Source organism: Trachurus japonicus, chromosome 3 (assembly GCF_045865225.1).
Source record: "Trachurus japonicus isolate A0001 chromosome 3, Traja_1.0".
NCBI lineage: Eukaryota > Metazoa > Chordata > Actinopteri > Carangiformes > Carangidae > Trachurus > Trachurus japonicus.
Window position 1 is genome coordinate 21916382 of NC_140909.1, and position 15669 is coordinate 21932050.

General features: G+C 43.3%; 1 protein-coding gene across 17 annotated transcripts in view; it reads left to right on the plus strand.

Moving 5' to 3' along the window:
• akap13a (A-kinase anchoring protein 13a) overlaps window positions 1-15669 on the plus strand; it is a 112226-nt gene that overhangs the window by 27084 nt on the left and 69473 nt on the right. For all 17 annotated transcript variants that reach the window (XM_085766756.1, XM_085766810.1, XM_085766694.1 and 14 more), the window contains exons 3-8: window positions 1369-1522; window positions 4218-4390; window positions 4957-5128; window positions 10579-10762; window positions 12308-12503; window positions 12777-14973. In XM_085766756.1, the coding sequence (XP_085622882.1) occupies window positions 1369-1522; window positions 4218-4390; window positions 4957-5128; window positions 10579-10762; window positions 12308-12503; window positions 12777-14973 (3076 nt within the window). The remainder of the gene's footprint in view (window positions 1-1368; window positions 1523-4217; window positions 4391-4956; window positions 5129-10578; window positions 10763-12307; window positions 12504-12776; window positions 14974-15669) is intronic.

The window sequence follows — 15669 nt, forward strand, 5'->3', positions numbered from 1 at the left end:
CACCATATAACCAGCTTTGCCTGTTCTCTGGAACATACTTACTGTAATCATAAAAATGCAGAATCCTGATTTGATATTAATAATTATGAAATATACGACCAAAATACACTCATGGCACAGGTGGCTCAACTTACCCCATAGCATATTGACTTTGTTGGTCCCCACAGCTAAAATGGTGCACTTTCATTCTAGGTTTACTACCTCATGTTGTAGCTTATAGATACCACAACCGACGTATAAAACAAATTTATGATTATCTCTTTTGGTCTAAACACAATTCTCATGAAACGTATGATAGACTGAATTCACGTTCGAGAGTGACAAATGTTTTTTTGGGCATACTGTACGCTAAATTTTTCTTATGGTTTCCTAGCAACAACGGGTGGCTCAACTTGCCCCTATGCTCAACTTACCCAAGTCTCCCCTAATTGGAGCTCTAACATTGCATTTAATACATGCAAACTGTCACATCTTTGGGCCTTTGCTCCAGACTTGTACATATTGCTGTGGAAATTAATTAGGTGATAACCATTAGTGGTGTGTACCTCAGGTGAAGGACGCCACCCATATGAAGTAGGACTTAGGAAAAGAGCAGTGGCCTTGATTAATGTCCCATGGAAGCACGAGGCTTAAAAAGCTGGAGTACAAAAAAAAAAAAGTGCCAATAGAGAAGAGTTGTTGTTAATTATGTTGCCTCCTTTTTGTAAAAGTCCACATCTGGCATCAGACTCTGGCTTAAATGCATCTTAAATGAACAACTCTGATAGGCTTTTACTTTTCTGATCATGTTTGATTTAATCTGTGGCTAAATAGATCAACTGACACAGCTATGCTGAGAGAGACACAGATGTTCTCAATTTCTCATGTTTTACACACACTCTCCTTGTCGCACTCGTCTGTCCTTGTGTCAGGGATCCATCAACAACCTTGACCATTCTTTTCATTCACTCCTTTGTGATGCTCCTCTGATAGCTCCTGTAGATGTAGATTTAATAAATTACACCCAAATACATTCTCATTTCATTTGCAGTCATCTAGAGGTGTCTGTTTCTAAACGGATCAGCCAAGTTGCATTTTAGCAACTGTGAACAGGGTCTTTGTTCCTCTTCATTAGGACTTGAGATTAAACAATTGTGCTTGTTTTACAGAACCAGACACAGTTTTCTTCAAATTAGCCCAGTTACTCTTTTGTAGCTGCAGAGGTTCAACAAATAGCACAACTCAGATGTATGACAGCTGATCATTCCCCCTGTTTTAATATGATGTCATAATGATGTATGCAAATTCACTTTGATATCTCTCTAAAGTATCTTGTTCTTTTTTTTCTTCCTTTTCTTCTTTCCTCTGGCTGTCGGCCTATCTCTGCAGGGGCGGTGTGTTATCTGGGTGCAGCTCGCTGATGAAGAGCTGGCTGGGGATGAGGAGGGCGTGGACTACTTCCTGCTGTTCGCTGGCAGCACACAAAGGCACCTGACCAGCACCCTAAGGAGCAGTCATGACACCTTGCAGGCAGTGTGTCCCGGTAAGCCACCCCACTCACAATGCCTTGTGCTGTCTTTGTCACTTCTAATGGACCCGAGGGAAGGCAGCTCCACCTACAGTATTTAATACAAGCTAAATCTATTTTTAATTTCTGCCACCCTGTTTGTCTGTGCTAAGTGACAGGACAATCTCTTTACCTAGATTACTCTGGGTAAATGAAAACATGAAGCTTAGGTTCTCTGCATGCAGCTGTACTCCCCCATATATATGTATATTTCTAAAAAATGACAAAGAAGTGAAAAATCTCCCTTAGTGGTCTATCCTCTTCAGCTATCGTGTGCCATAGCCCAAGATTAACATTAACATTAGGGGTGCCAAAAGCATGCTCAAACATCACGTACTGTAAAACAATAATTGTTTTTAAGAGGGGGATGGTGTTATTCTGCCCTGGCATCAGTCAGAGAGCATGGGACAGCCAAGAGTTATTATAGCCATAGAAGAAAGTCAAAGTAATAAATGATTAATTATCCACCACCACTGTCCTCGTTTTTAAAACCAATGTTGTGTTTTGGAGAGAGAGAGAAATCACCTCACTTTAGGTTTTATAGAGCCTGGCTCATTTATCACTCCACTTGGAGCACGTCCCACTTACTCTCACAGAAGTGAGTGTATTTAAGCATTGCTGTGAATCAGAGATACTTTCTCTGAAGTGAATGAGCCACAACCGGCAGCATGGAGATCAGGGGTCAAAGGTCACTCTACACAAAAAAATAGGAGGTAAAAATGCAGAGTACTTGTTACTTTTACTTAAAACATGGATGGCTACCACACGTTTGGAAAGACATAACATATGAGGAGAAGGGACAAATTAGAAAAACATTGCGTAACTCATTGTTTTCCTCAAGTCTTGGCCTTCTCCGTGAGGAAAAAAGAAGGCAGAACATGATAAACTCTGTTATCTTGTTAAGAGCTCGACTTAATTACAGCCGTCTGCATGGGGGGGTGAAGAGGTGTTACTCTACTAACAGATTAGTTCTGCTTCACCACTTCCTCCATCAGGACAAACAGAGCTCCATAGGAACGGTCCCGTGACCGACCCCAAGGTCGCAGGATAGAGTTCTCAGGTGGCCTGACAAATCACTGTAGATACTGAGTTAGTGCTTCAGCTTTGACTGAGGTGCCTTTGAGCTGAGCCTTTATGTTAATGAGCTGACTGTTTGACACATGGTCAATGATTAGACGGTGTGGTAGAGAAATGCGTTTGATACCGTAGAAATCAGATGCACAGGATGCATAGAAGTGACGAAATAATTTCTTTTGAGAGTCGTGCATCCAACAGCATGTCACTTGGCTTTTTGCGAGGAGGCAGATTAACTGAGAAGGCTTTGGTAATGTGGAGCAGGAAGTCCGTCAGCACTGCATTACAGTGCAGCCAGTAGAGCTGTGTTTTGACACCGGCCACAATCCTCTTTGTTCTCTCTTTCTTTTTTTGTGAGAACTGAAAACTCATTTGCCTGAACTTTCATTTAGTTGATAACATGTTGTGTTCATTTGTTTGTAGTGGAAGTTTTGATTTGTGACTGCTGAATGGGCATCAGTGGGATGAACTGAGTGAAATAATATTATGATTTATTTGTATTAATTAGATCTGGATTTGAGTCAGCAATGCAAGTCTGTAGCTGATTATTGTTAAGGATTGTTTCTTGTTTTACAAATTTGTGACATCAAGTGAAAGAATATGATGTTTTTTTTTCTTTTTTTATTTCATGAGGGTTTTGGATTGTGACTGTGTGTGACTGTTTCATCTCCTCTCCTGCATAAACCTGGCAAAGGCACAGAAGTTATTCAAACAACACAACATCAGAAACATCTATCTACATCTATATGAGCTAACAGCTCCATTCACACCTGGCACTAACTTAGTCCTAAGTCTTTGTTGTCAGCTCGAGGTACGTCAGACTATAACTGGCGTTGAAATGCATCTCAAGTGACCACTTGTGATTGGATCTCATTTCTGTGCTCTTAATGCAAATAAGCGTGTGTATGATGTTTCTTTTCAAAGACCATGAGTGACGTTGGCATTATTACCATCACCTGTACTCATTACCTGGCATCTGTTTTGAAATGACCTCATAAATCGCTCTGTTGCGATTATGAATCTTCCAGTTTCTGTTGGACCAATCAGACGGTGTGTATTGTGTGCTCAGCCCACAGGAATGTATTTACCTTCTAATTGTTGTTGGTCTCCTTTACCTTCTTCGTGTTGTTGACCCACTTTCAAATAACACAACTGGCACATGAATACATGCAAAGGACATCAGTTGAGTAGTTGGTTCTTCGGTGTGGCTCAGGACACATCCGTGTACATACTGCTAAGAGAAAGTGACCTGCAATATACTCTGTGTGCTCACATGTGTACTGTTAATAGCCTGTGAGAAAAGGGCCTTAGATGTGTTTCTTGGAGTATGAAAGTTTGGGTGAAAGAAGGAATTTTAACATATTAACATCACATTAATATCACATTTCTTACGTTGCTTATTGATTTCTCCATCATTGTTTTTATGCTTTCTACAACTCACTCTGAAAACAGCTTATGTCAAAGACTAATTCATGTCAATAATTAATTCATGGGCTTAGTCATAAACACAGAAAGACTATAACTAACTTATTTGTTGTTTATTTACATATCTGCCTCATTTCCTTCTCTCCCTTCCCTCTTTCTTCTTGTCCTGCAGCTCATGACTGCTGTGAGGCGGTGCTGGTCACCTTGTGTTCTGTAAGCCGGGGCGTCCCTGAGGACCCTGATGCCCCCGAGGACCTGAGACCCTGTCTAGGCCGTGTGGCTCCGCTGGCTGAGCATCGATTCAGCTTCGTCCAAGATTTGGCTTTTGACATGGCCCAGTTTCTGGTGAGTGACAGGAGGATGAGTCATTTCCATTTTTTAATTTCTCAGCTGTACAATTATCCCCAAAAATGGAGGCTAATCATAGAGCAGGAGAAAAGTGGTTACCAATGGTAACAAGTGAAAGAGCAATGTGGGCAGACTGATAATAAAACAAAAAAGATTACCGTGTCAGTGTTCTTCCCTGACAAGGCCTGATGTCTCACAGTTCTTAGTATTCAATTAATGAAATCTTCTCAGCACAGTTTCTCATCCCATAGACATTTAATATTGAGTTTGTTTTGTCAGTAAGGAAAAGATAAAAGGTGTGTCCTCAGCGCTCAAACCTAAATCTTCTCATAGAACATTTTCCAGTTTTTAAATCTGTGTTTTCGTCAACACAGCGTAGGTCCAAATTGAGCTTAGTGCTGATACACGCCCGTGGATGTGTCTTCCTCCATTTACATCGCACATTTTATGCGTTTGGTTAATGCTCTTATGCTGAGCGTCTTAAAACGAGTGCTTCCAGTAGACTAAGCCTCAGCTCCTCCTCTGTAAAACTTGACTCATCTTTGTAATCACCCTCCACACAGGTGAGCACAGCGGGCCGGGCCGACGGCCTCGACGGGGCGCTGCTGCTGGATGAGTGTCAGATTCCTCTGCAGGAGTGTGAGCGTCTGGATGAGAGTCTGGCACTGGCCCTCCACCACCTTGCACTGCCTCCAGGATGGAGCCTTCTGGGAAACAAACTAATCAACAGCACCGGTGAGACTAAGGGGCAGTTGGCTCACTGGAACATGTCATTTCCTCACACAGTAAAAATGTACAAGAGTCTCGCTACATGTGTCTGCACTGATGCAGAGGCATGTTGACAAATTATAGTTGTGCCACACATAATGACACACAGGGCGCCTCTGTTTGTGTGTTTGTCAGTGTGCCACATATCGTTCACAGTGGTGACATTTGTCAATGAAATTAGGAAGACTGAGCTCTTGCAGCAATCTGTTTTCAAAGCCGTGCCACAATTACAGGTCAAAACAATGAGACAGTGCTGTCGATTTCTGCAGGAGGTGGATGTTATTGGCACACGACTTCCAGTTCACTGTCCCCATAGTCTGTCTGCATGTGTGTCCATGTACATGGCTCCTGTTAAGAATCGAGCTTTACAGACGACTCAGGTGACTGATTTTTGCATTGCATGCTCGAAGTGAGCACATTTTGCGTTGACAGTAGAAACACTGATGTTTAGGAGGATAATCACGGTTGACTGTCGCGTCCTCCAATACTTAAAGGTAGTCTGTGTGATTGATATGTAGCTTCAAAACACAAGACCCAGTCTTTGTCTTTGACCTTCACAGTTTGGATGAGAAAGTGCTGTGTGAAGTAAGGTGACTAAATCCAGCAGGAATTACTCACTGACTTTATTTAAATCATCAGACTCTGATGGTAAATGTTACTGTAAAGGTGGAAATTTAGTCATAACAACACCAAAATTTAAGTCTGTATACTATAACCTTTATTTTAATGGTATTTGATCATTATATTATCAGTAACATTGTTGTATTGGATCTCCTAGACATATATCTTGACTTAAAATAAGGGGCTAAAAATGAAATCCTTAAATGATGATAATAATAACAGTAGGTGCTTAGTTTGATACGCTGTACATACAAACAACCTCATCGAACAATGTATCGTCAGTGCCCTACAGTAGCTGCTGTAGGCGCAGCTGCATGGTTGTGACCCCTGTGATGGAGATGCCACATGGACAGCACAATGATTGTTTTCCCCCACGGGCGCCGGCGGAGATTATCGGCTCCTTTTCAATAACACATCATGCAAAAATGATTTCCACTGCAGAACGACTCCTTGCTGCGATCCCTTCTCTCCGTATCACCCTGAATGAAAACATGTAAACAAGGCAATTGCACAGGAATAGTCTCCTATCTCCTAAATTAGGGACTGTAAACACAGTCCCTTGAATATAATTAAAGCACAATATGGCCCGATCACGTACGATGCATCCATGCAGTTTTGTAGTGGTGATATCAGCACAGCTGCAGGTTTATGGTTCAATCGAAAGCAACACTGTAGGTTTCTACAGCAGGACCTCTATTAACCCCTTTAGTTGGAGCAATGACCAAAAAGAGGAAAAAACCAAGCCAATCATAGCATTTTTGAGGACACAACCAGAATATAAAGGTTTTTTCACTCACTCTGACTAGTTGATGAACTTGATGCTTAGTGGAAATAGCAGAGGCTGTGCATATATCCCTCTGCAGTTACAAATAGACGGGCAGTGTGGTCAGTGTTGTCTATACTCACAGATGGACATGAACATGTCTCTGTTGGGCTTTGATCTGACTCTGGCATTAGTATGAGCAGAGCCTGGTGCTGCTACCAAACAGCAGTTTGTGTTGTGAGGAGCCATGTCAATCCAAACAAACATATTTTCTTATTAAAATTATACTGATTTTTTTCAGCCACTGACTCTGATGACTTTAATCTGCTAAAGGAAGCCAAATGAGCTGATGGGGCTGATAAATTCTGCAAGGTAATTGCCCTCTGTGAAGCAGCATAAACAAGACTTTTGGGAGTAGTTAGATCTTTCCTGCTGCCTGTGGCTATTGTTAAGGTAATAGCTTATGGTTTAATTCAGACTTGGATATTAGACCAGACCAGCACAACCAGCAGGATTTTAGTTTTTTAAATGACAAAAAAATGAGAAAATTGAGTCAGTGTATAGTGAAGATTGAAAGTCTACACACTTGTTTATTTAATATTATTTTTGAGCCTGGAAAGAGAAACTCATCAAATCAAATTTTCTGTAATGAACCCCTGATTAGATAAGATCTGCCATGTGTCTGTTGTGAAATGTTTTTCAAGAGATGGACACACACACACACACACACACACACACACACACACACACACACACACACACACACACACACACACACACACACACACACACACACACACACACACACACACACACACACACAGAGGCTCCTTTGGGCTGAAGTCTGTTGTCATGTTGTTGATGTGGAAGGCGGCTTCCAGCTGCGGTGAGTGATGTGTGCTCTAATAGGCTGTGCTCCACAATATGTCAGCGCTTCAATACAAGACGCTCAACTGCAGTGAACTGTGGGGAGGAAGAGGAGTGCAATTCTGCTCTCCATTTATCAGATCTGTCAGATGATGGATAGCCGCAGACTACAGGTGGAGGTGACGGTGGTTTATCTCAGTCATCCTTTACGCTGTGGGCACGCAGCAGTCACTGATCTCACCATAGCCAGCCATTTATTGTCCTCTGAGAAATTCACTTCTCTTGGAGGAACTGTCCGTGTTATTGGAAATATATGACACCCACGCAATTCACTAACAAACTCACAACATTCACTCGCAAATTATCTGTAGCTTTTGGTTTGTCAGGGAATACTATTGTGGGGGTTGTTGTGGAGCATGTCTATTATGCATTTAAATTGTTTGAAATTTAAATTGTTGAAACTAAATCAAATCGAATTAATTGATTATATGATTTTTAAAAAAAGTATATAAAAGTACTGGGCTTGAGCTTCAGTTTAATAGTAATGTAAGGTAGGTATAATTTGTGCTATGTTTAACTTGTTATTTTAGCCGACTAGCATGCTAATGCAAATAATTATAAATCACAGCTGCATCTGAAACCCATTAATCTTTTCAGGTATTTCATGCAAAGTATTGGACTAATTAAAATTGTGATGATGCCAGATGAAAGGTTAGGTGATAAGATTATCATTTATCCTCAAGTGAGTATGTGTGATTTCAAGGCAGTCCATCCAAAAGTTATTATAATTATGCCAATTCTTCAATCTTCAAGCAAAATATAAGAGGTTAATTGACTGATAACATGAATGATTTACTAATTAGAGTTGGACAACAGCTAGTTGTGGTCAAGCTATTATGGTGACTTATGGTTTAACACACCGTTGGGCCTGGAACCATTAATCCATCCACACCAGGGACAGTGGAAGTGTGACTTGAGGGGCGGGGCACACATTTTAACAGGTTAGTTGTTACTTTGATGCAGAGAGCTGGCCTCTGGTTTTATTTTTTACATACAGTCCTCATGTCACAACAACATTAGGCATAGAAAAGACCTGTTGGTCTCATATTGGCATTCTCCCAGCAATATTAAGCAAAACTGACACCACTTCTACTTGAGTTATGTATTATACTGAACCTTCATATGATACAGACATGAAATATATATGTGTATATGTATAAAAAAAACATTTTAGCAGTGCCATGTGGAGGCATTGGCATTTTAATGATAATTTTCTGTCATGAATAAACCGGAAAATCATTTTGAATGGAAAGATATCTAGCATTAGAGAAGCTTGCAAACTGAGGAAACAGAGAGTGCTTCTCCACAACAGGTCAGCGACATCAGCAGCTACATTCATGCAACAAAGGCATTGTGTTCCCAGTGTTAAGCCACTTTATGTTGGTGGTTGCTGTATTGCAACAAGTCACTGTATGTAATTACATGTATTTCCCAGATTAGCCTCTCAGATGCCATTGTAGGAAAATGTCATGGGGGTTATGCCAGTAAGTTTTAAGGAACTGCCATCAAACCCAGCAGTGAAGCATTTCCTGCTGCTGTTTGGCACCTCACATTCCAGTCCGGCATAGCTTGGCTAAGTGGAGCATTAAATTTGACCAATTAGCTAGAGGTTCATCAGGGCAGTCTGGTACAGGCTGGTCCCACAGTAAATGGAGTGAAACCTCTCATCAGCAGACACAACCAGCATTGTAAATGTTGCCTAATGACTATTTTGGTGCAGAACACACAAACTAAAAAAAAGATGTTTTGTTGTTGTTTATACGGCCTTATAAATAAATATAAATGATCACATCTTACTCGTGAGATCTGCACAAAGAACAGTTAAAAAGTCCTTGAATAGATCACATAAAAGCTCCTCTCTCAGTGGGAAAACCCAGAATTTTCCCTGTGTTCTCAAATAAATGTCAGTTTTTTTGGATGTACACTGAAGAAAACCCCCTCTGCTAACAGTGACAAATGAAAACTAAAGAGTAAAACAAAATGTTTTTAATAAATAACTGTGAAGAGGCACAGCAGCCGTGTCGTAATTCTTTTCTCTTTCTCAGTCCTGTAATTTCTGCTGTGTGAAAATAACCACAGACCAGCTGCTTTGATAAACATGAGCATTTTATGTGCAGTGTACTGACTCTGCATTTCATCACATCTGGGTTGCTGAGCAGGCTAGAGTTTTAGCTTATTAAGGTTTTTATTGCTCTCTAATGATCTGTATGTTCCACTTTTCATTGTGAAATCACCATCAACTGAGCCTGGCTCACTCCACACGCTTTAGTACCCTTTATCTCAGAACACCCTTTTAAATTGACAATATATTTGTAAGTAGTCAGGTAGTAAAAGATGCTAATATTAACAGAAAAAATTGCACAACTCACATAAACAAAACACAGATTCAGTGGAGGATTGGGGGGGTTGTGGAATAACCAACGCCCATTCAGGCTGGCTTTAATGCGAATGGGAGCTTTGCTGGCAAAATGTCGCTTTGGCAGAAAGAGAGTGTGTGTTTGTGTTTGGGTGTGTGTGTCCATGAATCTCCATTACTGTCTTTGTGGACATATAAAGGAAGGAATTCAGTGTTTGATGGTGTTATTAGAAGTCCGACTGATAAATGAGGCCATTAATGGGCTTTAATTAAAACTAAGAGTTCAGTCTAGTGAGTGTGGCTCACCTCTTGTAAAATAAAATGGTCTAGTTTGATGTCATCAAATACATCAATGTTGTTGTTGTTGCTGTGATTTGTTTGTTTTATTATCAGGTGTTAGATACTGCTTCAGAGGCTTCTCCACACTGTCCTGAACCGTGAAACGGAAAAACTCGACATTGTGTATTGCTGTCAGTTGACATGTGGGCTCTTACCCAGAGATGACAGTGTTGGTCCATTGTTAAAGACAGACAGAGGCAAGCTGTAGTTTTATCAGTGTGTGAAGGTTGTTCCCGTGCCTGTTTAATTTAACACTGCTGTGTTGCCAAATTGCTGCGAGTGGTGGTATGTCAGCTACGACGCTGCAAACTGGCCGCCTGGACCACCGCACCCTGCTCTTATGTTCTTGATTTCATGTATTCTTTTGTCCACCTGCCTTACAGTACCTGTCACCCTCTGTCTTTTCCTTAGACCTGAATCCTCAGGAGACTCTGCTGCATTTCTCGGCTCGGCGGGGTCTGCTTCGGGTAACGCACTTCTTGTTGCGGCAGTCTGGAGCGAAAGAGGCCCTGCGACTGGCCAACAGACAAGGCCACACCCCAGCCGCCATTGCTGCTTCACGGGGACACGAGTGTCTCCATGAGCTCCTCACAAAGTAAGGACCAAACTTACATGTAACATGCAAAAAAATAATAAAATACTGAAATGTTTTGAAATCATAAAAGGTTAATCTTTATTTTTTGAAAATGCGCTGCTCCCAGTCTTGTTGGTAGGATTTATCACATCGGATTTTGGTTTGTTTCAGGTGTAAAGATTACCGCTCAACTGTTTCCACTGGGCTTGACAGTGATAGTCTTACAATTTCAGAGAACATTGCCCTTTCCACCCTACAAACAGCCTCATGTCAATAACAGAGGCCAGATAGCGTGGTTCCTCCAGAGCCCTTTCAGGCAACACTGTTTGTCTGTTGTCGTGATGGAACAATGGAGGTATCTAAAGAACATCACTACAAAGCCACACTGCAGATGAAAGCTTAGCACTCTGGGCCGCAGTCGGATAGTTGAGGGCAAATTGAAACGGTGTGGGCTGCCAGGATCGTTCCAAGGAATCCAGAAGGATGGGAAACTATTCCACAACACAAAAGCTGTGGGTTACGACTTGTACGTCTCCTGACCTATCGAAGGACCTCCCTACAACATCTTACTATCTGTTACTGTCAGCCAAACATACTGCAGCATTGTCTAGTGTCGAGTGTAATGGCACATAGATGTATGTGTTTTGTTTGCAGTTGTCAGGTATAATCCTTAGCAACGCCCTCTTTCTGACTGACTGCTGAGGTCGAATGCTTCTCATCCTTTTAGAGTGAAACATTAAACTACACGGGAAAAAAAAATGCTATTTTGGTAAATGAACTAAGACACAGCTTAAAGTGGAAATAGACCCCTTTTATGTCTTATAAGCGTTCCACTTATCTGCTGAAGAATAGTTTTCACTTACTAAATGAAGATGCCACAAGCTGAAAGACAACTACCACTTAGTGAGCTTGCTTATTGCCTGGAGTTGCTTTACAACTTACAGCTCTCTCTCTTTATGTGTCGGTAATTGCATTTCCCTCTCGAAAATAGTGAAGTCACTCTCAGCCTGGCTGGTGACCTCAGCTGCTGGGCCTCTCAGCTAAAGCAATCCACCCAGGATTACGCAAACATTTTAGGTGTCTCCTCTTTAGCACTATCTTTATGAAGAAAAACACTGCACATACTTTTACCTTCTCTACACCCGCAAAGGCAGCAGGGGGAGTGAACTTCTCTTGGAAAGCTTATCGACAAGGAGTGGTCTTTATGTGTGCTATCACTGGGTGCATTCTACCACAGGGAAGTCACTTTTTTCCTTTTTGCTTCTTTTCTGACTCGTCTGGAACTTTTTAACATTTACTAGCTGCGTAATTACCTGACAGTATCTCTGTAGGTTGTTTTATTACTTGCTAAAAGGCACCACAGCACTGGACTGGTTGCCCTTTCCCATTCTGTGAGGAAAAGAAAAACACACACACACAAGCACGTGGGGTTATGGAGGAAAAAGTGTGAGTGTGGAGAATGCGGCTGACATCACAGTTGAAACCTTCCCTGAAAAGGAGTTTCTGTGTTCTATCAGCCAATCGTGCTATAGGCTCAGAATGATCTAAGTGTTTATTTCTCGACAGGGCCGACATGGACACAGAGACGGACGAAGGCGCTGAGACTGTCCACCTGGTCTCTACAGATGCCCGAGTAATTTGCCACCTCCCCAGGCTGAACACGCACACCCTGACACTGAGAATCCACCCTGGGCGTGAACCTCCGACCCTTCAGAGGAGTGTGGAGCAGCTGCTGCACTTGATATGCCATCTCCATGCCAAGGTGAGTCACTCCACCCTGCCCATTTAGCACGATATCTCTACCCGGGTTGGCTGGAAGCAGGGCCTGGACTGCCACTGAACATTGTTGGACATTGTTTGTCTTTTCTCTGCCCTCATTTTTTTAACCTTCAAAGTTTGTATAACTGGTGGAACACCTTGTGTAATCACTGAGTTGGCGATTGATAAGAAGTAGATAGCAGCTCTGTTGGTTTCTCTGAGGGGGGAAAAAAAACAAAAACTAACGTCTCTCCTCCTCCTCTTCTATATTCCGCAGGGAGTTTCTGAACTGGAGCTGCAGGTTGAGTGTCTGCACACAGCTGCTGAATGTTGTGATGGTGTCAAAACAGAGATAACCTGCGCGGAGCAGCCTGCTGCAGCGTCAGAGTGCTCGGATACAACAACCGAAGGCAGCAGGGTGGAAAACTGCACAGTGGAAAGCGCCGTCGCTGGCTGTGGACATGGTGAACCTGGGAATGCGGAGAAAGACTGGAGTTTGTCTGTGAGCGCTCCAACATTAGAAGTACGCCCCCAGGAGCACGGCCTCGGCTCCCCAGAGGAGCGGGTGTGTCTCAGTTCAAACACTGGGAGAGATTACTGCCAAACAGAGGAGGAGGGAACGGAGCAGCCTGTTGTTTCCACCCAGAGTTTGAGTTTGTGTGACAGGAGTGAAGGAGCACGGAGTGAGCCAGAAGGGGCAAAGCTCACTGTGGGAACCACACCAGCAGCAGGCTGCGGTAAACAGGCAGAGGAAACTGATAGAGGAGAGATCCGGGAAGGACAGGAGGCCACAAAGGGAGAGGACAGATGTGAGCAGGAAGAAGAGGACAGCACAGCCAGGAGGAGGGACGAGGAGGCCGGCGCAGAGTCAACAGAGCTAATAACGACCAGTGGAGACACAACAGCTTTAGTCATGGGCCAGTCTCCGTCTTTAAGCGGCTCAGAGCTGTCAGACAACTATGATTCTGAAATGAAGGACTGCCCTCAGGTAGGGGAGGCTGTCAGGGCAGAGGAGCTGAAACTCAGCCAGAATCTCCTGGAAAAGCCCTCTTTGGACCAGGATAAGGCAGAGAGTGAAGGGTTAACAGCCCCTGTATCAACCCCCAGCCCATCGCTGATAGACTGCGGTGATGTAATCGAGGAGCCCGAACCTGCTTATTCACGTCTCCTGATAGAAGGCCTCCACAAGGGGGAGCGTCCACCAGACATAAACAGCCTGGAACAAAACCAGGAAACAGCTGGTAGGGGTTACGGCACAGAGCAGCAGCAGCAGCAGGGCTGGGCTCCAGAAACTTGTTGTCATTCTGGGAATTGTACTGGAGCAGCAAGCGATAAAGAACTTGGTGGTGAAGACATAGCTGAACCCTCTGGATGTTGTATCGAGAGCATTCATTTTGCTATGGACGAAACAGACAGCGCAGAGGATTGTCAGACTGCTGACAGCTCCTTGGAGGAGACACGGACCGATCAAGCAACCGGCTGTGAGCAATCACCTGAAATCGTGCCCAGCTCTGGTAACAGACATGCTGATCTAGACTCTTGCGTGGCTCACGGCCTCTCCAGTGATGACGATGGCAGTTTCCGATCCCTTGGAAGCTCCACGACAGAAATATTCCATCCCACTCAGGACAGCGCCACCATGGAAGAGCCAGAGTCAGACTTTAACCGAAGCAGCGTGGAGATAGCGGAGATGTCTTCAGCGGGATCTGTGATGGAGGAACCAAATGATGTGAACCCCGGTGAAAGCGTTGAACACTCAACCGCCGTGGATGCAGAGCTCCCCTTGGAGCCAGGCACTGTCAGTGCAGAGACAGTGACGGACTGCGAGCAGACTGGCACTGAGCCTGAATCACAACTGCCACCCAGCCCTCAAACAATGGAGGCTTTGAATCCAGAGGGGGCAGGAGAGAAACTTGTCCCAGAACTCTCCAAAGAGGATCTGTTGTTAGGTTCAGGGTTGTCAGAGAACGAGGACTCTCCAACTGTGAATATGGATGAAAGTAAAAACGGAGAGGCCAACGGCTCTGACCTGAATGCAGAGACTGAGCATTCAGCATCAGGGGTCACCAGTAGAGTGTTAACTGAACCCGGCCACTCTGTTGCAGGAGATTCTGAAGTGACTGGTACAGCTGGAGATGACTGTCAGTCATTAGAGACCAGTGATAAACCTGTGGTGGTCTCAGCAGAGGAGAGTGGACAAGTGCAATTTGTGCTCCAGCAGGAGAAACAGGATAATTTAGAGATGACAGCACATGAAAGGTCACCTGACGAAGGCTCAAGACACTCGGAGAATCAGATCGATGCACCTCCATCACAAAATATCGGTCTGCTTTCAGACAGTGGAGAAGTAGAGTCGTCTTTTCCAAACATTGAAACATCCAGTGAACCTGCTGTTGTGAATGAGACAACTGAAAAGCCAGAGAGTCTTGATTCAGTGGATGGAGGCTCAGAAAACCACAACAGTGCAACCCAAGGTGGGGAAAAGCTGATTTATTTCAATACAATTGCAGGTTTATTCTTGTGCCATGCACTCACATACATCACAGAGCTATGTGTTTGTCATCGTCTTATTTCTAAACAAATCTGCTGAATCAGATTCAGTCCCTGTCTGGTGATTAATGACAACATCTCCACAAAGCTAAATGCAATGTAGGCCATTATAATTGTGCTCACAGGTATTGCGGGCTTTTGTCTGACAACCTGTTGTGATAGATTGCTGTTATAAAGACACATTTTGTTTCGTCTTTCTACTTTTTTTTGTGCCAATTGTCTTTCTAATGAGGATTTAGCTTTCGGGCATTCTTTAGGATTCGTTTTTTGTAATGTCAGAAAAGAGGTTATTAAAAAAAAGTCTCTCCGTAAAATGTCACAGAATCACATTAATTTAGCCAGATATCATGCTGGGACACTGGGATACATGACATATTACGTAACAGGAAATACTGAGCTGAGTTATGTCTTTGGTACCTCAGGCCATGTATAGTTTGACAACACTTCCCTTTATATTCATATGTTCTCTGTTGGGCTCTGCCTCATGCACACTCACACTCTTTGGCTACAGTATATGTCAGCAGGCACAGTCACATTACCAGTGCATGTGACCGAGTCTTAGACGCACAGCCAGAAGGCTGGGTTCCTCCAGAACAAACATACTGGAGCCAGCTGATGTG